The 23,975-nt window shown below is 41.7% G+C and overlaps 1 protein-coding gene across 50 annotated transcripts in view; it reads left to right on the top strand.

Moving 5' to 3' along the window:
- The first annotated feature begins 4,244 nt into the window (after window positions 1-4,244).
- Window positions 4,245-23,975, top strand: part of shot (dystonin-like protein short stop) — a 249,766-nt gene continuing 230,035 nt past the window's right edge. For all 50 annotated transcript variants that reach the window (XM_071687017.1, XM_071687007.1, XM_071687161.1 and 47 more), the window contains exons 1-4: window positions 4,245-14,963; window positions 16,016-16,162; window positions 16,496-17,074; window positions 17,206-17,639. In XM_071687017.1, the coding sequence (XP_071543118.1) occupies window positions 4,368-14,963; window positions 16,016-16,162; window positions 16,496-17,074; window positions 17,206-17,639 (11,756 nt within the window). In that variant the 5' untranslated portion in view covers window positions 4,245-4,367. The remainder of the gene's footprint in view (window positions 14,964-16,015; window positions 16,163-16,495; window positions 17,075-17,205; window positions 17,640-23,975) is intronic.

The following is a 23,975-nucleotide window of genomic DNA, read 5'->3' as shown; positions in this document are numbered from 1 at the left end:
ATATGCATTGCCTTGTATTATAAGGTATTTGCACTTTTTTTTTTTATCACAGGAGCGTAAGAGAAATACACAGTTGAGATGATTTGTGTCCATATATTTGTGTTCAGGGATGTGATTGAACAGAGTGAATAAGTTGCAAAGTAGTGGTTGTATATCACATAATTTTGTCTATCCAATCTCTTAATATGAAACTGGAAAATATTTATGGAAATTAATTGATGGTTAGCAGTGAAATAAGAAACTAAAATACAGTGGAGGGTGCATGTTACCATTGGCAAATCTGCATTCACATCACCACAGCCAATGTTGTCTGAAAAGTGTAGGTTTAATGTTTAATGCAATTGATGAGCTGTTGTATTACTAAATTTATGGGCAGTAAGTGAAGGGGAATATGCTGTGGCTGAAAAATAGGGCTAATGAGGTTATTTTTCTTTTAGAGGGAGAATAAGAAAATGCTTTGAAAGTAGGTGAGTAATGTGAAGAGATCAAATGGGAGCATCAGTAATGGAAGTAGATGGGGAAGTAGTTGCAGGCAAAGAAAAGATAGTATTATGAAGGACTATTGAATGTATTTGATGATAGAATAGCAGATTTGGGGTTTCTGTGGTATGTTGATGTGAGCAGGAAGAGAATCATGACATGATTTGATGAGAAGAGAGAAGGTGACAGGCTTGCATAAGATGAAGTGTGGCAAGGCAAGCAGCTGGAGCGAATGTGATTATATTTGAATTTCTCAAAAAGTGGGTTAATGCTGCTGTTGGTTCTTAAGGATTTTTGATATATGACCTAGGGTGTGATGTCTGAGTACTGGTTGAACACCTGTATATTGCCTTCACATAAAGTTAAGGGGGTTTAGATTGTTTGCTCAAATTACAGTAGATGAGATGTAAATAAGTTGAGTATATTAAACCTGATAAGTTGTGTGGGAGAAATATGACAGTTTGGTAGCATTAGACTGGGGAGGAGCTTTGTTGTTTCAGGAGTGGAAAAGGATGTGTAGACCTTGTTTTTTCTTTATAGGTGTGTGAAAGTGCATGGAGAAAGAGAAGGATTTATATGTGTTAGTAATGGATCAGTTGAAAGCTTATGATAGGGTTGGCAGAGATGCTTTGTAGATGCTGTGAATATAAGGTGTAGGAGGAAAACAATTAAATGCAGTGTTGAGTTTTTGTTGAGAGAGTAAGGTATGTGTTCAAGTTGGAAAGGAGGAGGGCGAGTGGCTCCAAGTGAAGGTGTGTCTGTACCAAAGATGTGTGTTGTCACCATGGCTGTTTAATTCGTTAATGGGTGGAATGGTGATGTAGGTACATGCAAGGGCCAAGGATTGAGGGACAAGTTTATATTATGATGGGTGCAGGGGGAAGAGTGCCTGGAAGGGGAATTGGTTGCTGTTTACAGATGACAGTTTTACTGGTGAATCCAAGAGAAGTTGCAAAAGCTGGTGTCTAAGGTTGAACGTGTGTGAAAAGAAATAATTGAGTTAAAGTAAATAGAATTAAGGTGATGAAGTTTAGTGGGGGGTTGGGAACAAATTAGTTTGTTTTGGTGTGACTGGGGAGATCCTGGATGAAGTAAAAGATAAAAAAGAACATAAAGTGTAATTTAAGTGGAAAGATTATACTGTTAATCAGAACAGATGTGGGAAATTTAGAGTGGTTGTTAAGCAAGGCATTTTTGAGATCTTACTTGCATAATCAACAAGTGGGAAGTAATTTGAAGATAGAGGATGTTGTTGATGTATAATGTATTTGATTTGTTTGCAACAGTTCCAACTGGAGGACCTGTCTCCTGTAAACTTGGAGAAGACCTTCCGTACAGAGCTCAACCTTCCTGATGTACGCCGTGACCACACAACCCCTCTTATAGAGTAAGTTACCTTTCATTCATGTACTTAATCCTTTCTTCATTGTTTATAGACATGAAGTATTTGTCATCTTTATGCTCACTGTTTATTCTTACTTAATGAAAGGAAATTGTGTTGCATTACAACTTTTAATTCTGATGTAAAATTTCAGAACTTGTATTTTTAATATCTGCAAACTTTAGTGTTGAATGAAGTATGCACAGTTTTCATGCTTATGGTTGAATCTCTGAGGATTGGCAGAATGCCTCTCTAATGCAATTGTATAAAAGCAAGAGACAGAAGTGAATGTTCAAATTGTATAGGCATAAGTTAGTTGAGTATACCTGGTAAGTTGTATGGGAGTGGTAAGGAGAGGGTGATGGCTTGCCCAGAGCATCAAACTCAGGAGGAACAAAGTGGACCTTGGAGGAGTGTTAGAGAATGTGTAGATTGGATCAGGTGTTTACCATGAAGAATCTGTTCGAGAAATACTTGGAGAAAGAGAAGGATTTGTATATGGCATTTATGGATCTGGAGAAAGTGTGCATATGATTGGGTTGATAGTCATGCTCTGTGGAAGATGTTAAAAGCACTTGGTGTGGGAGGAAACTACTAGAAGCAGTGACGAGTTCCCATCCAGGGAGTAAGGCATGTGTGCAGGTAGGAAAAGAGGTGGGTGAGTCGTTCCGGTGAAGATGGGTCTGCAGTATACGATGTCACCACGGTCTTTTAATTTATTTAAGTTTGGGACGAAGGAGGTAAATGTGGAGTCTTCGAGAGGGGCAGGTGGATCACTTCTTGTTTTCTTATGATGCAGTTCATGTGGCAGATTTTAGTGAGAAATTGCCAAAGTGGCTGTCTGAGTTTAGGAGAGTGTATGAAAGGAGAAACTTGAATGTAAATGTAAATAAAGTAAGGTTATAGACTTAATTAGGGGAAATAACAGCTAGGATTCTGTGTTTGTTTCAGCGGAGAGAACCTTGAGGAAATTGAGTGTTTTATATACCTGGGAATGGGCATTGCAGCAGATGGAACTGTAAAGTGGAAGCTAAAGTAAGCAATAGGGTGGATAAGGAGGTTAAGGTCCTAGATGCATTGAGCAGTGTGAGGACAAAGATGGATATATTTGTTTCTATAGTGGTCCTGTGGATATTAGGCATTGGCCATAGGTAATAAGGTAGGCTACAGGGTGGAGATGTTGGAAATGAAATGCTGGTGAACAGGATGTGGTGTGATGAAGGTGTTTATGAAAAATGATAGAGTAAGAGAGAGGTGTGTTAATGTGAGTGTTTGAGAGAGCTAAAGAGGTGCTGAAATGGTTTTGACATATTGTGAAGGTAAGTGAAGAGAGATTAAGTAGGGATACATGCTAGAAGTGTGGGAAAGTAGAACGTGGAAACCAAGGAGGAAGTGAAAGGTTGGAGTGAAAGATACTTTGAAGTTTCAGGGCTTGAACATGGTGCAGGGTGTGAAGCATGAATGGGATACAGCAAATTGGAGCATCATTGTTTACAGGGGTTAACGTGTTGTCTGGTGGCTGAACCAGGGCACATGAAGTAGTCAGGGGAAAAGCACAGAAAAGTCTTTGGGGCATGGCTATGGATGTGGGACTTGGGTTTTGTTGCATTATCCATGGCAGCTAAAGAGTGGATGCATGCAAGGGAGGTCAATCTTAGTTCTTTCCTGGTGCAACTCCGCTACACATAAAACTGTGAACAAGTACGAAAAAGAGAATGCCATTTTATTAAGTTCAAGATTTTTTCTGTACCTATACATAGACATGAAATATGCATACTATATATGAGCTTTTTTCCATTTCAGGGATGAAGACATGGAATATAAGGCTCGGTCAGAAGCCCAGGTGACGGTCACTAGGGGATCCATTCCCTCACAGCGCCGTACCTCAGCCACACAGCTCATTGAATCAGACTATGTGGATGGACATGAAACCACCACAACCACCACCCTTGCTGGTTCCTCTCTCCAGGTTACCACCACAACCTCTACTCGTCGCCTGGCTGCTGCCACTGCTGCATCAGGAGCTGCAGAACCTCACCTGGTGCATCCTGTTACAGGTGATAAGCTTTCCTTGCACCAAGCCATGGAAAGTGGGTTGGTGAACCTTGCATCAGGTACACTGACTCACCCAACCACTGGTGAGAAGATGCCTCTGTCTGAGGCTGTGGAATGTGGTTACTTAAATCCCATTCTTTTACAACATCTGGATACACCTTGTGGTATCATAGATCCAGCCACAAGGAAAGAGCTGACTCTGTTACAGGCGACCAGTCGAGGGTTGTACAGTCCTGAAGAAGGTACCTTCAGGGATCCCACAACAGGCAAACAGCTCACTCCTGAGGAGGCAGCAAAAATGGGTTTCATCATTTTAGAGAAGGTAAGCTTCTTTACCCAGCTTTGTGTACCAGTGGTGTCTTCACTCTCTCTCTATGATGCAATAGTTGAGGGCCATGTTAATGTGCGTACAGGAGAATTCACCATTCCTACTTCAGGAGAAAAGATTCCAATGACTCAAGCCTTTGCCAGAGGATTTATATCTGCTGAACCATCACCAGTGTTAACATCAGGAATATCTCTTTCTGAAGCTATCAGCCAGGGATTCATTGATGATAATTCAGGTCAGGCTGTAGACAGAAATTCTGGAAACAGGTACACATTAGATGAGGCTGTTCAGAAAGGACTTTTGGCATCTCATATTCGTGAAATAGTGAATTCAGATACAGGATGTAAACTAACTTTAGCGGAAGCCATTCAGGAAGGTGTACTGGATGTTGCAGCAGGACGTTATGTTAATAATGTTACTGGACAAAAGTTGAAGTTTGATGAAGCTATGCAGGAACAACTTATCTGTCGACCATACACACTAAAAGACTGTAGTGATCTGAAGCTTCTGGATAATAAAGGACATATTCAGGATCCACAAATCAAGGACCATATACCTCTTCTAGAAGCTGTTGGTAAAGGAATAGTTGATGTAGATTTGAAATCGGTGAAGGACACAGCTAGCAAGACTCTTCTTACCTTACCTGAAGCTTTCATGTTTTCTGTGCTTCTCCCTGAAGGGAAGTACAGGGACACTGACACTGGGGAGGTGATGAGCTTGATAGATGCGGTGAATAGGGGTCTTATCACATCAGTATCAACTAAAACAATATTTGACATAGATGGTATCAAAGATCCAGAAACTGGAGATTATATTAGTTTCAAAATAGCAATGCTAAAAGGTGTCATCAATCCTAAAACTGGTTTATTTACTGACCCAAGAAATGGAAATACCATGACTTTGGAAGATGCAGTAGCAGCAAAGATGATTCAGCCACAAATTCTTGAAACCCTTAAAATGAACATTGGAATGTGTGATAATGATGGGAAGGAAATGAATGTTGTAGAAGCTGTCCTAAATGATTGTCTTGACCCCAACACAGGACAAATTCTGGATCCAAAAACACACAAGGCTGTAGCCCTTGAAGATGCAGTGAATAGAAGACTTATCACTCCTGAAGGAGCAGCTACTTTAAGGGGTCTTTTAAGTGTTACTGTCACTACTGCTACAATTACAAAGACTATCAAGAGGTATGTTACAGTTAAAAGCACAGGTATTCTTACCACTGAATCAAGAATTACTCTCCAGGAAGCAAAGCACAGAGGCCTTATAAACGAAGCTCAAGGTACTTACCATGATCCAGAGAGTGGTAGAACCATGCCATTAGATGCAGCCATTCAAGAAGGTTTAGTCACTTTATCAACAGAGTGGCCTTCTGCACTACCTGATGCTAAAAGCACATCACCAGAGTCTCCTTCAATTCCTTATTCTCCAACAAGAGAAACTGTTAAGAGACCCATCTCTCCGAGCAAGTCTCCTAGTCCAACTAAGACTGCTAGAACCAGTATGTCACCAGATATGGAACAGTCTATGGAATCCTCCTATTCCTCTCCATCAAAGACACCTGATATGATAGGTTCACCTATAAAGACAAGTCATCTTTCATTTGAAAAGACATCAGATAAAGAATCGTACTCCCCTCGTTCATCACCATCAAAATCACCAGAGAAAATGTTTGGAAAAGTCAGTCATCCACCATCGCCACAAAAGTCAGAGAAGGAAACTTCATCCTTAGGATCATATGCTTCCTCCCCTTCCAAGACTCCTGAAAGACTTGTATCGCCTGTGAAGAGCAGTCGTCCAACTTCACCTGAAAAGAGAGAAGACAAGGAACTTTCCTCCCCTTCAGTAACTCCAGAAAAGATAGTATCACCAATGAGAGGTAGCCGTCCAACTTCACCAGATAAGAGAGAGAGAAAAGGTTCAAAAGAGACCTCAGAACCCTCCATAAAGGACCAGGCTTCTCCCACTAAATCAGCAAAATCATCTCCTGTTAAAGAAAAGGTTAAACCAGAGGAATATGAAAAGATTCAAAGGTCTGGGCCACCCTCACCAACAAAATCTCCTAGTGTGAGACCCGATAAACTTTTTGAAACTATAAATGGGTCACAAGAAGACTTTCCAGTAAAATCATCTCCAGAATCCTCCTCAAAGTCGTACAGCTCAAAGCAGGGATCACCATATACTTCTTCAAGGGGTGAATCACCTATTAAGTCATTTGGTTCAAGGCCAGATTCACCAATGAAATCTAGTGGTATAGGACCAGAATCTCCCCTAAAAACAGATGAATCTGCCCCTACTTCACCTGATAAAGGTATGCCTGGGAGCTCACTGGTATCACCAGAGAGACCTCCAAGAAAAATTAAGAGTACCCTTCGGTCTCCTGCTGATTCTGTTGACAGTGCCATGGGGAATGTTGATGATACAGATATGACCTCATCTGGTGCATCACTCACAGGCACCACAACAGTGTTTGATGAAAGCTACTCTGCAAAGACCCGTACTCTTGAGCTACCACCAGATGGCTGGTATCTCAAGGAAGCAATTGATGAGAAGCTGTATGATCCTGTTATGGGACTTTTCACAATACCAGGAACCGACAGACTGGTAAGCTTTGAAGAGTGTGTAAAAATTGGAATTATTGATCCTCGATCTGCAGAGGTAATTGACCCAAAAAGTGGACGGGTTATCACTCTTACAAGAGCTTTAGACAAGATTGTTTTAGACTGTACCGGAAGATATCCTGATGAGTCAAATCCAGACAGACGACTCACCATGAAAGAAGCCATAACCAAGAAGTTTATAATCCTGAAAGATCGCACAGAGATAACTGATTATGTATCTGGTAGAGTCATTCAGATCACTAGTGTTGAGGGACAGCCAGATAAAGTTCAGGTATCAGGGGGTATAGAAGGTGACATTTCCAGTGCATTCAGGGAAATTCGAACCAACGAACAAACAGTGGATGCTACGCTTGTTGAAATTAAACCTGGTATGACTTTTAACCCAGCAGAAGGTAATGTTTGTTTAGATGATGGTTCAGTTATGGATGTTGTGACGGCTGTTAAAGAAGGAAAGATTCAGCCAACAGGAGTTAAAGTGAAAGACCCTTACTCTGGGAGGGATTTGAATATAAGTGAAGCTATGAGAAAAGGAATCATTGACAAAGATTCTGGTGAATACAAAGACAGAACAGGTCGTAAGTTATCGCTGACTGATGCTGCTAAGTATGGTATCCTGGGAGTAGCAGCTGTAGTCGGTGCTCCAGTCATTGCTGGAGTGGCTGCTGCACAAGCCATCAAGAAGGGTATTAAAAAAATTAAAAAGGTTGATCCTAAGACTGGAGCAGAAATTATTATTGAAGAAAGTGTAGAAGTAATCACAGATGCTACCCCTGATGAGGAACCTCTTGAGTCTGTGGTAGGTAAACATTCTCACACCACCATCAAATCTACTACTGTCATAGAAACAGATGTGATACTTCAGGATCCTGTTACTGGAAGGGAGATGACTCCTGAGGAAGCCTTCTCACAGGGATTAATTTCCCCAGAAGAACTTGAGGAAATAAGGAGTTCTGCTCATGGGAAGATCCAGGAAATTCAGCAGATGTCTAGTGAAGAGATGGCTGATGTTCCAGAGGAGAAGGTTTCTGAAATACTTACTTCTGATGATACTACTCTTGGAAAAGTAGAGGGTGAAATGAAAAGAATGCTAATAGATAAGCCCGACCAACTATCTCCTGAGGGTGAGCTAAAATCAACCAGTGATGAATTACTTTCAGAGACTGAACGTAAACCTTCCATAGATGGTTTACCTTCTGAGCTCAAACTGGAACCATCCAGAGATGGTTTGCCTTCTGAGGTCAAACTGGAACCATCCAGAGATGTTTTGCCTTCTGAAGTCAAACTGGAGCCATCCAGAGATGTATTACCTTCTGAGGTCAAATTGGAACCATCCAGAGATAGTCTACCTTCTAAGGTGAAGCCAGAACCAGTCAAAGATATGCTGCCGCCTGGTCATGACTTCCCCTCTGAGGAAAAACCAGAACCCTCAAGTCATGCTCTGCCTCTTGAGGATAAACCTGAACCCTCCAGTCTTGCCATACCTACTGGGGACAAAGTGAAACCCTCCACTCGTGCCCTGCTGCCTGAGGATAAAGGTGAACCTTTGAGTACTGACCTGTCCTCTGAAAGGAAACCAGAACCTTCCACTCATGTCCTGCCTTCTGAGGGTAAAACAGAACCCTCTGTTAGTGAACTACCTTCTGAGGGTAAAGCAGAACCCTCTCTTTATCCTATGCCTTCAGAGAGTAAGCTAGAACCCTCCAGTTATGCCCTCCCTTCTGAGGTGAAGCCAGAACCTCCCACCCATGCTCTACCTCCTGAGGGCAAACCAGAACCCCCCAGTCGCACTTTGCCTTCTGAGGTTGAATTGGAACCCTCCAGCCATGCCTTGCCTTCTAAGGGTAAACCAGAGATCCCCAGTGGTGTCTTGCCTTCTGAGGGTGAACCAGAATCATCCAGAGGTGCCTTGCCTTTTGATATTAAACCAGAGATAAAAGATAAACTACCCTCAGAGGATGAAGAAAGGAAGGGAGCTTTACAAGAAATAACTAAACCTGAAAAAGATATTGAATCTCCAGAGCATTTGCATACTGTGGAAAGTAGACCTGAAGATGAAACTGATCAACAGATGCACAAAACAAGACCAGTGAAAAGTGGACATAAAGATGTAAGTCCTGAAGAATCAGATATGGAGAGAAAGATGTCTCTTGGTGAAAAAACAAGAGAACGCGTTACAACAGAGCCAAAGTTCAGTGTTGCCATTGGTCGTGCAAAATCACTGCCGAGTCCTGATCATGAGGGGAAGCCAGTTATATTACAAAAAGTATGTAGGAAGTCCATGAAACCTAAACAGGCAGCTTCCAAAGGAGTTGTTGATGAGAAAACTGCCGCTATACTCGAGGATCCAGACACCTTCCGTGGGCCTGGTGGTGAGTCTTTGTCCTTAGAGGAAGCCTTAAGATTAAAGAAAGTTGATGGTGATAGTGGAGCCATTGTTGATGTAGCATGTGGAGAACCATTGACAATCAATGAGGCTGTTGAAAATGGTGTCCTTGATGGTGCTACAGGCAGTGTTCTCATACCAGTTGGAAGGAGTGTTACATTGCCTGAGGTAATATCCCAAGGACTTTTTGATAAAGAAACTCAGCGATTCATTCATCCAGAAACTGGTGATAGGCTAACTTTGCATGATGCTCTTCTCTGTGATATTATTGATCCGGTATCACAAGTTATAGAACCAAGCACCCAACGGATTATTACTTTGGAAGAAGCTATTCATAAGGGTATTATTGACCCACGGTCTGGTGAAGTTAACTTGAAACAGGGCCCTGTGTCCATTCTAGAAGCAGTTGATTCTGATGATATATTTGTTACCTCTGCAGTTGCAAGAGTGGATTGGCTTCCTCCACTTGGAATGACTTTCCCTGTTGCATTAGAGAGAGGCCTTGTTGATGCTGATAATAAAGAAATCATCCATCCTTTGACAAGTGAACGCCAGCCACTGAAAGCTGCTATTGACAGTGACTTCATTCTAGCTCTGCCATGTCCTATCCTGCCAGACAGTGTACAAGTTACTCAGGCTCTAGAATGCAAGTTGATAAATACTGAAGCTTGCACTTTCACCATCCCTAATACTGGTGAAGAAGTTCCAGTAGTGAGGGCCGTTGAGAGTGGTCTTCTGCAGATCAAGCCTTTGACTACTGTAGTATCTGATGAAACTACGATAGACAAAGAGTATACATTCACAGAAACTGTTACATCATATGAAACAATTACAACTAAGACTGTGCAGGTAGTTGCAGGTTATGTCCTTATTAGTCCCACTGAGGTTAAGAATACCAGCACAGGAGAAGTGATAACACTAGAAGAGGCAAAGGAAAAAGGTCTAGTTCATGACATTGATTCTGACACTACGTTGGAGAAACTGACATTCCGTGAAGCAGTTGAGCAGGGACACATTGACTTTGCCAGCGGAACATTCCAGGATCCTAAAACAAACAGACTAATTCCTATTGACAAAGCTATCCAACTTGGTTTAGTTGAACCTACAGAGCCTGCACCATCTACTGAGGTTACAAGCAAAATTAACATTATGCAAGCCTTCTCTACTATATATCATGAAAAGTCTGGAAAATTCAAAGACCCACAAACTGGAACATTGTTAACCTTAGATGAAGCAGTTGACAAAGGAGTGATTGATGCAGATGCAGTGGTGTATGATACAAAAAGTGGTGATGCACTGACTACAAAGGAAGCAGTTGATAAAGGAGTCATTGATGTTGAAGCTGGTGACTTTATTGATCCAAAATCTGGAACAAAAGTTAAAGTTAAAGATGCTGTTAAGATGGGTCTGCTTGCTGTAATTGGTGCTCCTGTTCTTGCAGGAATGGCTGTTAAAGAAGTCATTCAAGGTGCTCGTGAGAAAATGAAAGGTTCATCTCCAGCCAGAACAACTGTAATTACAGAGATAATAGAAGAATATATTCCAGCAAGAACAGCTGAAGACATGCTTAAACGACCATCCTTACGACCTGAAGACCAGGTTTCTCCTGCTGTCATTGAGGTTGGTCAGAAGATGACTCTGAGAACTGCTATGGAGGGAGGTTATATTGATGTTGATTTGTGTGTTGTTGTTGTCCCATCTACTGGAAACCGACGACCACTGCGACGTGCAGTGATAGAGGGCTCTATCACACTTGTCACTGTGATAGAAATTCGTAGTCGCACTGAGATCTGGATTGTTGAGGAGATAACTGTTATAACAGAAGTTGTGAAGTCCTTAGATTCTGCATTTATGATAGAAAAGAGACAGTTTGATCCAGATACTGGCAACTTCATTGACCCAGTAACAGGGGAACCAATACCATTCCAGAAGGCTTTGGATACATGCTCCTTAAAGCCAGACCTTACACTTGTTAAAGATCCTGTGACTGGTAGAGAAGTAACTCTTAATGATGCAGTCAAAGAAGGTATTGTAAATCCTGACACAGGTGAAATCTTAGACCCTAAAACTGGGGAATCACTGCAGTTCTTTGATGCTGCAAAGAAAGGTCTGGTTAAAGCTGATGACAAGAAAGAACCAAAAAAAGTTGAGAAATCAGAACCTATGGTTACACTTCACGAAGCCATTGGTCAAGGCCTCTTGAAACCTGAAACGGGAATGTTTATAAATCCTAGCACAGGCGAGAGCATGGCCATTGGAGAAGCCATACAAAGTGGTGTCTTAGATCCAGCCACTGTACAGATCTTTGACCCAAGAAATGAAGACATAATATCTCTTAAAGAAGCAGTGGATGTAGGTATTGTTGATCTGGATTCTGCTACATTTACTGACCCAGAAACTGGTTGCGAGATGGATTTCACAACAGCACTTGCTAAAGGAGTATTAGTACCAAAGAGAAAGCCCATGTCCTTGGTAGCTATAGTGAAGAAAAATCTGTATGATCCAAAATCAGGAAAAATTAAAGACACACTTATGAAGCAAAAGTTAGATGTGGATGAAGCAGTCAGGAGGGGTATTGTTGATTCCTTCATCACCCTTTGTAAAGACACAAAGGCTGACGATTATGTAACCTTAGATGATGCTCTGCTTCGAGACCTTGTTGTAGCTCAGAATGGAAAACTGAAGAACACAAAGAAGAATACTTACATCACTTTTGATGAAGCAGTACAACAAAACCTAATTGTGACACGCCGAAACCCTGTACCTCTTATTGATGCAGTTTTGTGTGATATGTATAACCCAGAGGAGGGTCAGTTTTATGACCCGTGTGAGGGTGAAGAATTAACATTAAATGCATCAGTTTCCTGCAGATTGGTTGATGTAAATACATGTAGAGTGAAGATAAATGAAGAAACTTACACTGTAAATGATGCCCTTGACAAGGACATCTTAGATGGAGAGGCTGGAAGACTGTTACAACCAGAGCAAATAACCTTAGATGAAGCAGCAAGACGAGGCTACCTTGTAGCAACCTTAGGTTCCTTGTCATTACAGCAGGTTCTTGAGGATGGCTTGTATGACCCAGAAACTGGTTTAGTCAATGTGAATGGTGACCGTGTAACTATAAAGGAGGCTGTCCAGCAGAATATAATTGATTCATCTTGTCTTTCAGCAAGGGATCCACGAACCAGTGAACCACTTACTCTGGATGATGCTATTAAGGTTGGGATTATTGACCCTGTCATGGGGACTTTCAGAGACCCTATTACTGGAGCTAATATTGAACTGACGGAGGCTTTGACAAAGGGTGTGGTTATAGAGGGGCGAACAAAGTTTACATTGTACCAGGCAGTGACGAAAGGCTTGTACAACCCTAGCACAGGCCGCATCACAAGCCCCCTATCACAAGATCACATGACTGTAAATCGAGCAATCCGAGGAGGCATTATTGACCCCAGCACAACCTTGGCTAGAGACCCTAACACAGAAAAACTTATGAGTTTCAAGCAGGCTGTTTGCAAAGAGCTAGTTGATACCAGAACAGGAATGTTGAACTTTGGAAGAATTAAGAAGATGAATTTCAAAGATGCTTTTGAGCAGGACTACCTTATTGAGGCTCATATGCCAATGGCTTTGAGGGTTGTGATTATGAAGGAACTGTATGATGAAGAGTATGGAAAGTTCTTAAGCCCAGTTACAGGAGAATGGATTACTCTGACAGAGGCATTGGCTGTACAGATGATCGATCCTGACTCAACTCATGTGAAGGATACGCTATCTGGCCGCCTTAAGAAAGTGAATCTTAGAGAAGCCATTGAATATGGTATCATTGATGGAGAGTCTGCTCTAGTGAAGAATCACCAAACTAATACAAGACATACGTTATTAGAGGCATATGAATTAACTCTCATAGTGGACAGTTGTGTAGCTATGTCACTGCAAAGTGCACTTCATCAAGGTCTTGTTGATGATGAGCAGGGACTTCTGACTGATGTCAACACTGGCCGGAAGATCACTCTGCATGAGGCCATGAGACGACTGGTTATCAATCCCAGCCTTCCATGCTACTGGGATAGCAAGAGCTCAAGTTGTCTTTCCCTTGTACAAACCTGCAGAGAGGGTATCATTGATCGCAGGCATGGCAAGTTTAATGACCCCAAGTCTGGCTGTACGCTTACCCTTATGGATGCTCTTGAACATGGAATGATTCTTGATATTGACAAGCCACAAAGTCTGTATTGTGCAGTTACAATGGGCTTCTATGACCACAAGTCAGGTCGTATGATCCAGCCAAACACTGGTCGCAAATTAACTTTAGCTGATGCTTGTAAACAAGATATTGTTGATCCATCCATATCAATCATTAGGGATGCAAGTAAACCTCGTTTCATGAAGTTAGATACTGCTGTTAAGGAAGGTTTCATTGATGACATGAAGGGCAAATACATCATTCCCACAACTAATGAAGAGCTGTCACTTGAGGATGCTGTTGACAAATACCTTATTGTTAGCTCCAAACGACCATTTACTGTTGAAGAGTCACTGAAGTACTGTCTGTACTCCCCAGAAACTGGTCGCTTCACAGAGCCCTGTGTAGGAGACAAACTTGACTTAGGTGAGGCCATTAAACATGGTCTCATTGATGGTAACACCTCTGCACTAAAGAACCCTGTAGACAGTTCAATCAAGAGTATTCGATCTGCTGTAGAGGATAAGGAGATTGATGTTTCAAAAGGTCTTGTCTGTGACCCTCAAACAAAGAAGACTTACACTATTAATGTAGCTTATGAAAGAGGCCTCATTGTGACAGTAAGCAAGCCAATCAGCTTCATGCAAGCTGTTAGGCAAGGATCCATTGATTTTGAGAAAGGTTCTTATACAGATCCTGAATCAAACAAGGAGTACACATTGGAAGAAGCTCTCTGTTTTGAACTTATTGATCCTGACTCTGCAGTTATTAAGGATCCTAACACTGGTAGATATAAAACCCTGAAGCGAGCTATACGAGAAGGACTCATTGACTTAAAGAAGAGAGCTCTCTTTGACCCTCAGTCAGGAACTCTAAAGACTCTTTGCATCATCTTCGACCAAGGCACCATTGTTTTCCTCCGAGAACCGCTCTCTTTTGATGAAGCCATTGACAAAGGCTACCTTAACACCGAAACTGGCATGTATACTGACCCAAACTCAAAAGAGGTGCTTAACCTGAAGGACACCTGTCGCCTAGGCCTTATTGACCCAGAGACTGTGCTTATAAAGAACACTCGAACTCGGCAGCTGCTGCGGCCTGTAGAGGCTTATGAGGCTGGGGCCTTAGATGCAGAAAAAGGCATGATATATAATACAGCCACTAGTCATCTACTTACCATTGCTGCTGCTATGGAGGCTGGCTTGATTATCACCCCTTGTCGTGGTCTTGCCCTTCTTGAAGCTTTGGACTACAGCCTTTATAATGCAGAGACAGGACAACTTCTTAACCCACACCTGAAACAGTATGTTACCTTGCGAGAGGCTGTAGCCTGTGGTCTGATCGACAGCACCACAACTATGGTAAAATGTCCTGCCAGTGGGAACATCCAGAGCATGGTAGAGGCTGTGCGAAGTGGTGTGCTGGACGATCAGGGTGGTGCTGTTGTGGACTCGACCTCAGGCACGCGATACCTGCTTCCAGAGGCCCGCTGCCAGGGTTACCTTCTCACCGCACAAGCGCGGGTAAGCTGTACCAGTAACTCCGCTTGGGGAATGATAACTGCACTCACCGGCTACTATACATAAAGCTCTTTGTTTAGCAAATGTAGTAGTCACAATACTGTACAGTGTACTACTGCTATTATTTTTTCTAATGCCTGCACCAGTACCTGCTACTTAAGGCGGTAGATGGCTTCTAGTATTAATCTTGTTGGGATTTGAATGAGTGGTTGCAGATTAACAATGTATATTGTTTTTTGCCTGAAGTTGTTAACTAGTTTTGAATGGTACTAACCTAATTTTGAATATTCCGCTTGGCAACTAAAACTGATGAACAGTCAACTAACCGGATGTACGTTTTGTCCTTTTTATTTATTTCAGGATTTTACCTCTTTTTAAAAGAATTAAGTTGTGGCTGATAAGTGGCTTGTTTTGTAGAGTTAAGGTAGCTTGTAAGGTTTCTGTTTTTGCTGCATAATTCTGTATATTTCTGTGATTTTTTTTATGTATTTTAGGACTTAATTTCTTTGGCGCTACGGATGTTTCTTTGTGCCTGCAACCAGGTCGTTTCATGTGCATTACGACTTTAGCTGACTGTCATGGACCGTGGGCTTTTGTGACTGCCTGCTCTCCATGGCTTGTGTGACCCCTTGGACCCTGTGACCTGCAACCACCCAATCCCCCCTCTTCCTGCATCCTCCCAACCTACGCCCTCGAAATCCACCACACCTGCAGACACCAACACCTTCTCCAACAATAGAAGCTTTACTAACAATATTCTCACACTGTCCCATCAGTTTTATTTTGTTTTTGCTATGTATTGTATGCTGGATATGTTGCATCCAAAGCATTATATGCAGTGCATTGTTTTTTGTTGATAAAGCACGTAGACTTAAATATGTGTGATGTTTTATATGTGGGCGCAGTAGCAATAGCCGGGGTATGTCAAGGACCTTAGAGTTCCGTGGTTGTTTTTTAACTGAAGACAATCAGGGGACCCGTTGTCATGGGCAACCTTCAGGTGAGCCACTGCGTCATGAACAGTTGGTAACATTCCTGGTATGTGTACATTACAGCAAGCCATGATCGAGAAGTACAGGCAGTGTGACACAACAATTGTGGAAATGGTGAATAAAGTTTGTGAGATTGAGCAACGTCTGGCTGAACAGGAACCTGTCAGTGAGAATGCCAATGATCTCCGTAATCAGATAAACACAGTTAAGGTGAGTGCCTTCAAAGCCTTAGATATCTTTTTACCTTATTGAACTTGCTACTTTCATTTCGTGAAAGTTATATATGTTGCTCGGAATCCAAAAATAATTTTTCAAGTTTGTTTGGCTAAAGGTTGGGCACAATTCAGTATTCTTAGAAAAGTGCTCAGTGTTGACAATGGACTTAAAGTAAATAGTACAAGTTTCTGGATTTTGATGTTAACCAGTTTTCAGAGGACTTAAAGATTATTGAAAATTTAATGGTTTATACAAATGATATAGATTTTACTAAAAAGATCAAATCGGTTTATTTTTGGTTATTTATTTTTCTTTTATGTGGTGCAGGCCATCAAGGATGAATTGGATGAGATGTTCCGACCACTAGGTACATGCTTAGATGGAGTAAGGCAAGTTGTGAACCAGGGTGGTGAAGTTCTGTCACGTGAAGAGCTGGAATCCTTAGACCAGGCTGCTACCATACTCAAGCAGCGCTATGACCGTTGTGTCGTACAAGCTGACACCACACACCGTCGTCTTACCACTGCCATGGAAGAATTTTCAAAATATGAAAAAGAGATTGCACTTTTCCAAACTTGGCTGAAACAAGCCACCAAGACACTTGTGGAAAAGGAGCGTCTGTGCTCGGATCTCAATAAGATCAAAAACCATGAGCAAGGTTGTCGAGACTTCCTTGGTGATGTTATTGCCCATCAAGCTGACTTGCGCTTCATTACTATGGCTACACAGAAGTTCTTAGATGAATCAAGTTTGTACCTGCGTACTGTTAACAACTTCCGCACAACCCTTCCAGAGCGCTATCCATTAATGCAAGCTGACCCGGACTCTGTAGTCCGTGATGCGGCTGATGATGTAACAGCAGAATTCAAGGATCTCCTTGCCCGGGCCAATAAACTAGTTGATAAGGTATGTAGTGAATGTTACAGGAAAAATTTGTTATTGTTTGTTATCATTTATGTTGAAATTTGCAGTTGAATATAAAGTGTAGTTTGTAAGTTTAGAGAATTAGCTCTGATGTTGTTGTTATTTGATTCCAGGCAACTAGTGTTGGCAACAAACAGCGTGACTACACAGAAGCTATCGAGAAGGCTACTCGTTGGCTCAAAGACACAGATGTGAAGGTCACACGCATTACACAAGAACCTGTTGGTGCCGACCCCAAGGGAGTTCAAGACCAACTGGATAAAGCCAAGGCTATCAATAATGATGTAGTGGCCCAGTCACGCTTGTTTGACAATTGCCGTGCAACAGCAGCATCACTGCTCCGTGCTCTAGAAGGAGAGCTGGATACTCATGAACAAGAAGCCATAGAACGACCACCTGAGGAACTAGCTGACCGTTATGCTGAATTGGCTGACCGTCTTGGTTACCGCTGTCAGGAGTTGGATATTGCCCTTGTTCAATGCCAAGGTGTCCAAGAGGGTTTGGACTCGCTTATGACTTGGCTTAACAGCATCGACCTTCAGCTAAAGTAAGTAATGATATATTTCTTAAGACAAGGTACTCCAATACATTTCCTAGGAGCAAAATAATTAGTAATCATATTTGGTACTGGATTTTGTAGTTTGGTAAGTATTAAGTTGTAAAGATAGGTGATATAAAAATCCACATATTTAAGTGTTTTTTTTCACAGGGTGGGTGTAACTAAAATCTCAGTGATGCATTGTTCTGTGCTTACTGTATTTTGAAGCTTGGGACTATACTTTATTTTGTTTTGAATGAGGGATGAAAATAAGCATTTCATTTTCAAGTTAATAGTAACAGCATGTAATCATTGATGTGTGCCAACTTGGTTTGTTAGCATAAAAGCAAACCATTGCTGAATAATTTTTGTTAACTTTTTTATTACCTTGTTAGTTTTCCCATCTTGATTCCAAAGCATCAGTAGTGAGTGAGATAAAGGTAGATTGGAATGCATGGTATATGGCTGGCAACCATTGATCAGCAAGGTACCTTATCCTTGGTATTGTGATATAGCCCCTCTCGCAACTGAGGTTCCTGTCTTTTCTTCCTTCCTCACACAAGTGGGTTACTGGCATTTAGTCCACAAACACATGCATTGTCTCTCGCATTACACTTGCCAACACACAAATTGCATGATTCCTTACTCATAACTCTAAATATTCTCAATTTTTATGCTTCAGAGATTATATATTATATAATTTGCTTTGTTGCTGTCTCCCGCGTTTGCGAGGTAGTGCAAGGAAACAGACAAAAGAAATGGCCCAACCCACCCCCATACACATGTATATACATACACATCCCCACAGGTAAATATACATACCCATACACCTCAATGTACACATATATATGCACACACAGACATATACATGTATACACATGCACACAATTCACACTGTCTGCCTTTATTCATTTCCATTGCCACCCCGCCACACATGGAATAACATCCCCCTCCCCCCTCATGTGTGTGAGGTAGCGCTAGGAAAAGACAACAAAGGCCCCATTCGTTCAATCCATTGACAGCACGTCGACCCCGGTATACCACATTGATCCAATTCACTCTATTCCATCCAATTCACTCTATTCCTTGCCCGCCTTTCACCCTTCTGCATGTTCAGGCCCCGATCACTCAAAATCTTTTTCACTCCATCTTTCCACCTCCAATTTGGTCTCCCACTTCTCGTTCCCTCCACCTCCGACACATATATCCTCTTGGTCAATCTTTCCTCACTCATTCTCTCCATGTGCCCAAACCATTTCAAAACACCCTCTTCTGCTCTCTCAACCACGCTCTTCTTATTTCTCTGGCACATACTTTGAATGTTGCCATTGTTCAAGGAAGGCTGGTTGGTTTCTAAAATCTCCTTTACTGTCATCAGGTGACGGGGCACTGCCCCCACCTCCTGTGACAGTGCCCTTAGACCTAGCTCTTTCTCTGTCCATTTTTGTGGTATCCAGTCTAAAATCCAACCTCCATCTTCTGAATACTATCTGTCTTATCTCACCTTATCTGCTTTCTGAAACCCAGATATCCGAGGTTGCTCCTCCTCTATGCTGTCAGATCTCAGCTGTACTACTTACCACTTTTCTGCTCTTGAGAGTAATGTTTGTGCACCCTGTAATATGAAAATATTCACTGTCTACCTTATGAACCTTGGCTTTCCCTACTTGATGCCATCTGGCTCAAAATTACTTTACCCATTACTGCTTTGCTTTTGTTTTCTATTTTTCCCCAAATCTTCCTTGTATGACTTTTTGACTACTTGACCTACTTAATGTGTTACTCTCCACATCTGAACATTAATGTTATCTATGCAGGGGAATTCAATGTACACCACAAAGATTGGTTAGGCTCTAGTCAGGATAATCCCAGTGGAGTTAAGGCCCTTTTTATTTTTTCCCCCTTTGCAAACTGAAGCAAGTAATTAAGAACCCATTCATAGGCTACCCAGGGTCAAGTACCCAGGGTTTGGATGGTATTGCAGTGGAATTTATGAAAAAAAGGGGGTGACTGTGTTGTTGACTGGTTGGTAAGGATATTCAGTGTATGTATGGTCATGGTGAAGTGCCTGAGGATTGGCTGAATGCATGCATAGTGCCATTGTACAAAGGCAAAGGGGATAAAGGTGAGTGTTCAAATTATAGAGGTATAAGTTTGTTGAGTATTCCTGGAAAATTATATGGGAGGGTATTGATTGAGAGGGTGAAAGCATGTACAGAACATCAGATTGGGGAAGAGCAGTGTGGTTTCAGAAGTGGTAGAGGATGTGTGGATCAGGTGTTTGCTTTGAAGAATGTATGTAAGAAATACTTAGAAAAATAGATGGATTTGTGTGTAGCATTTATGGATCTGGAGAAGGCATATGATAGAGTTGATAGAGATGCTCTCTGGAAGGTATAGATTATATGGTGTGGGAGGTAAGTTGTTAGAAACAGTGAAAAGTTTTTATCGAGGATGTAAGGCATGCATACGAGTAGGAAGAGAGGAATGTGATTGTTTCCCAGTGAATGTCGGTTTGCAGTAGGGGTGCTTGATGTCTCCGTGGTTGCTTAATTTGTTTATGGATGGGGTTGTTAGGGAGGTGAATGCAAGAGTTTTGGAGAGAGGAGCAAGTATATGCAGTTCGTTGTGGATGAGAGGGCTTGGAAAGTGAGTCAGTTGTTCGCTGATAATACAACGCTGGTGGCTGATTCGGGTGAGAAACTGCTGAAGCTGGTGTCTGAGTTTGGTAAAGTGTGTGAAAGAAGAAAGCTGAAAGTAAATGTGAATAAAAGAAAGGTTATTAGGTTCATTAGGGTTGAGGGACAAATGTCGTGGGAGGTAAGTTTGATTGGAGAAAAATTGGAGGAAGTGAAGTGTTTTAGATATCTGGGAGTGGATTTAGCAGAGGATGGAACCATGGAAGCGGAAGCAAGTCACAGGGTGGGGGAGGGGGCGAAGGTTCTGGGAGGGTTGAAGAATGTGTGGAAGGCGACAACGTTATCTTGGAGAGCAAAAATGGGCATGTTTGAAGGAATATTGGTTCCAACAATGTTATATTGTTGCGAGGCATGGGTTGTGCGGAGGAGGGTGGATGTGTTGGAAATGAAATGTTTTACGGCAAAATGTGGTGTGAGGTGGTTTGATCGAGTAAGTAATGAAAGGGTAAGGGAGATGTGTGGTAATAAAAAGAGTGTGGTTGAGAGAGCAGAAGAGGATGTGTTGAAATGGTTTGGTCACACGGAGAGACTGAGTGAGGAAAGATTGACAAAGAGGATATATGTGTCATAGGTGCAGGGAACAAGAAGTGGGAGACCAAATTGGAGGTGGAAGGTTGGAGTGAAAAAGATTTTGAGTGATCGGGGCCTGGGCATACAGGAGAGTGAAAGGCGTGAAAGGAATGGAGTGAATTGTAACGATATGGTATACCGGGGTCGACATACTGTCACTGGATTGAGCCAGAGCATGTGAAGCATCTGGGGAAAACCATGTGGGGTTTAGATGTGGAAAGGGAGCTGTGGTTTCGTTGCATAACACATGACAGCTAGAGACTGAGTGTGAACGAATGTGGCCTTTTTTGTCTTCGTGGTGCTACCTTGCTGGAGGGGGGGGGGGCTGTTTCGTGTGTGGCAGGGTGGCGACGGGAACGTATGAAGGTAGCAAGTGTGAATTGGAACGATATGGTATACCGGGGTCGACATACTGTCACTGGATTGAACCAGAGCATGTGAAGCATCTGGGGAAAACCATGTGGGGTTTAGATGTAGAAAGGGAGCTATGGTTTCGTTGCATAACATATGACAGCTAGAGACTGAGTGTGAGCGAATGTGGCCTTTCTTGTCTTCGTGGTGCTACCTTGCTGGAGGGGGGGGGGGGGGGGGCTGCTTCGTGTGTGGCTGGGTGGCGACGGGAACGTATGAAGGTAGCAAGTCTGAATATGTCTGTCTGTGTATGTATATATATGTATGCGGTGACATTTATATGTATGTGTATGTGCGTGTATGGGCGTTTATGGAGTATATACATGTGTATTTGGGTGGTTTGGGCCATTCCTCGTCTGTTTCCTTGCGCTGTCTTGCTAACGGCGGAGACGGCAGTTAAGTATGATGGATAAGCAAATATATGTAAATATATATGTTGCAAGAGGTCATGATGAGCTTAGAGATAATGGTGAAAGAGAGTTACCCATCGCCATACCAAATTTCTGAACATAATATTCTCTGTTAAAAGACTATTCCAGTTTAATGGAGAATATTATGCTCAGAAATTTGGTATGGCAATGGTTAACCCTCTTTCACCAGTAGTAATCTTTACATGGAATCCTTTAAAACAAAATTATTAAGGTTGGAGATTTTGAGTGATCGGGGCCTGAACATGCAGGAGGGTGAAAGGCGTGCAAGGAATAGAGTGAATTGGAACGATGTGGTATACCGGGCTCGACGTGCTGTCAATGGATTGAACCAGGGCATGTGAAGCGTCTGGGGTAAACCATGGAAAGTGTGTGGGGCCTGGATGTGGAAAGGGAGCTGTGGTTTCGGTGCATTATTACATGACAGCTAGAGACTGAGTGTGAACGAATGGGGCCTTTGGTGTCTTTCCTAGCGCTACCTCGCACACATGACGGGGGAGGGGGTTGTTATTCCATGTGTGGCGAGGTGGCGATGGGAACAAATAAAGGCAGACAGTATGAATTATGTACATGTGTATATATGTATATGTCTGTGTGTGTATATATATGTGTATATTGAGATGTATAGGTATGTATATTTGCGTGTGTGGACGTGTATGTATATACATGTGTATGTGGGCGGGTTGGGCCATTCTTTCGTCTGTTTCCTTGCGCTACCTCGCTAACGCGGGAGACAGCGACAAAGCCAAATAATAAAGAAAAAAAAAATTATTAAGGGATATCTTACACTCCAAGGGAATTTGGTTTAGATGATGATGATTGTGTTTAGCCAATATAAGAAAATTTACAAACGTTTTTCCCTATTCATAACAGTTTAGTACCTTCTATCAACTTTACTGTGTAAGTGGAAAATAAATGTTATTTTAGATTGCATGATCTATAGGGATAGATACATGTTTAAGTTTAGCATGTACAAAAAAAAACAATGTTTGTTCGTATATTCATTATTACTCAACATGACAGTTAGATTATCATTTCAGTCGATGTTCCTTTGAGTATTACGTATTTGCAGTCTGGAAGAAGATATATTCTATTGGATTTAAGTTAAAGTATTCCAAATCTTTCAATGATAGATCCCTTAAGTTGACTAAGAAATGATTTTACAGAGTTAACCCACACCCTGATAATAATCTTTTGGTTCTCCCTTTTAGTGAAAATTTTACATTACTTCCCAGGTTGCTTAGATTCTTTAATTTAAATCTAGCATTCAGCAATAACAATACTTTAAAAAATGTCTCAATTAAAAACTCATAAGGAAATTCTGCCAGCTGTGTTTACAGAATACCTTGTAAAAACTGTAATGTGTTTTATATTGGGGAAACAGGTAAGGAAAGATGTTTATATTGGACTTGAACAACATATATGCGGTATAAGAACAGGACAGGAATCAAGCGCTTTGTTTATGTTAAAAACTATGACCATTGCACTGACTGGAGTAACGCCAACTCAGTTATTAGCTGTAACTTCTTTTCCACGATAAACATCATTGATTCTTCTATTATTAGATAAAGAAAGAGTTGTAACATTGATATTAGTGAAGGTCTATACAAACTGGATAGCCATCTGTAGCCAAATTTGTTCACATGATAAAAATTTTATGACAGGCATATTGCCAGATCCGAACGCCACCATCCAGTAATGCTTGTTTACCAATGGCGTCTTAGCTACGTCTCTTCCTTGTATATCAACTGACTGTTCTGTATCTTCTATCTCATTCTTGTATCTCCCCTGACGACTTGAAAATTACACGAAAGGGCGCTTGGGAACTTATCGTGTTTCATTTTCATGTGATTTTGAGCTATCGGAGCCTGAACATTCACGAGGGGGAGAGGCGTGCAAGGAATAGAATGAATTGGAACGATATGTTATACCGGGGTCGACGTGCTGTCAATGGAATGAATCAGGACATGTGAAACGTCAGGCGTAAACCATGGAAAGGTCTATTAGGTATTGATTGAGAGGGTGAAAGCATGTACAAAGCATCAGATTGGGGAAGAGCAGTATGGCTTCAGAAGTAGTAGAGGATGTGTGGATCAGGTGTTTGCTTTGAAGAATATATGTGAAAAATACGTAGAAAAGCAAATGGATATGTATGTAGCATTTATGGATCTGAAGAAGGCATATGATAGAGTTGATAGAGATGCTTTGTGGAAGGTATTACGAATATATGGTGTGGA

Source organism: Panulirus ornatus, chromosome 3 (assembly GCF_036320965.1).
Source record: "Panulirus ornatus isolate Po-2019 chromosome 3, ASM3632096v1, whole genome shotgun sequence".
Classification (NCBI taxonomy): Eukaryota; Metazoa; Arthropoda; class Malacostraca; order Decapoda; family Palinuridae; genus Panulirus; species Panulirus ornatus.
The sequence above is the reverse complement of the archived record's forward strand: the minus strand, read 5'-3'. Positions and strand labels throughout refer to the sequence as shown.